The 1,140-nt window shown below is 23.4% G+C and overlaps 1 protein-coding gene across 1 annotated transcript; it reads right to left on the bottom strand.

The window, feature by feature from the left end:
- Positions 1-353: 353 nt before the first annotated feature.
- LOC111617396 (condensin complex subunit 1-like) lies at positions 354-931 on the bottom strand (the record flags this gene model as incomplete). The annotated part of the gene is made up of 3 exons (XM_023358692.1): positions 802-931; positions 598-721; positions 354-501 (listed from the first exon to the last, which is right to left on the bottom strand). Coding segments are annotated over exons 1-3 (387 nt in total), but the record flags the coding sequence as incomplete, so codon positions are not given.
- Positions 932-1,140: the final 209 nt, after the last annotated feature.

Here is a 1,140-nt window from a genome sequence, read left to right as displayed (position 1 = left end):
CAAACAAAAATATAATAAAAAGCAAAAATAAAAGTAAATAAAAATAATGCTTGGACTTGGTTCCTTACATTTTTATTGTCTGGAAACATTCATGTAAGTTTTTTGCTATTTATTTGTTTATTTTTTGCTCTATCGACAAATTTGATTATTATGCTTTTTTTTTGGACATGAATAATTAAAGGCATAATAAATTTATTATAAGAATTTGCTTATATAGAGGAATTATAAGAATTATTATAAGAAACAACAATATTTTTAAATAAAAATTTGTGTATTATATTTTTTTAACAGATAAATAAGAATAATATTTGTTTTAGAAAACTAGATAAATTTATTTATAATTCACTACTTACTTCTTCATCAAGAAAATGAAGCAAGAGACTTGAAGAATGTAAAACTACAGAAGGAATTTTTTCTGTAATTTCAACCAGGAACAGGGAGACTGATTTGGTACCTGTGTTATCTCTAATTAAATCTTGAATGTCCATTTGACTTATTTCCCTAAAAAATAATGAAAATACAAAGTATAATTTTATAAAATGACAATTTAATATTAAAAAATGTCTTGAAATTTTTTATTTATAATTCCATACATACCTTATTATTTCATTCACAATATTATTAATACCATATTCATTTACAAATAATTCAACTGCTTGAGCCAGAGGAGAAACTAAATAATCAAAATGCTGCACAAATTGTATAATTTTTAAACTGCAACCTTTAAAATAGCAATACTGTACATTATTATGATTTTATTTTATTGATATTAATTGTAAAATTACTAAAATGAAGTCTTACTTAAGCTGTTTTTATATTTTTTTAATAAAATACCAAGAAGATTAAAAATGGCATTCTTTGTAGATTTGCATCGAACTGTATTCTGATTTTCCAATAACTTGAAGCAACAATTCATAATCAAGCTAAAAGAGACAAATAAAAAATTATATCAATTAATAATATACAGTACATCAGAAACTACAAATAAATCTTATAATATAATTTAGATGGGTTGATAATAATAATAAGTGTAGAGCCCAAATGGTTAGGAGTTGAAAGTTGAAATTTGGTACACAGCTAAGGTACATCATGAGAATGTACACTAAAAAGGGATTTTAAGAAATTCCCCCCTGCAGGGAA

Source organism: Centruroides sculpturatus, unplaced genomic scaffold (genome assembly GCF_000671375.1).
Source record: "Centruroides sculpturatus isolate CEXI.00-Female unplaced genomic scaffold, Cexi_2.0 scaffold5824, whole genome shotgun sequence".
Taxonomy (NCBI): domain Eukaryota; kingdom Metazoa; phylum Arthropoda; class Arachnida; order Scorpiones; family Buthidae; genus Centruroides; species Centruroides sculpturatus.
The sequence above is the reverse complement of the archived record's forward strand: the minus strand, read 5'-3'. Positions and strand labels throughout refer to the sequence as shown.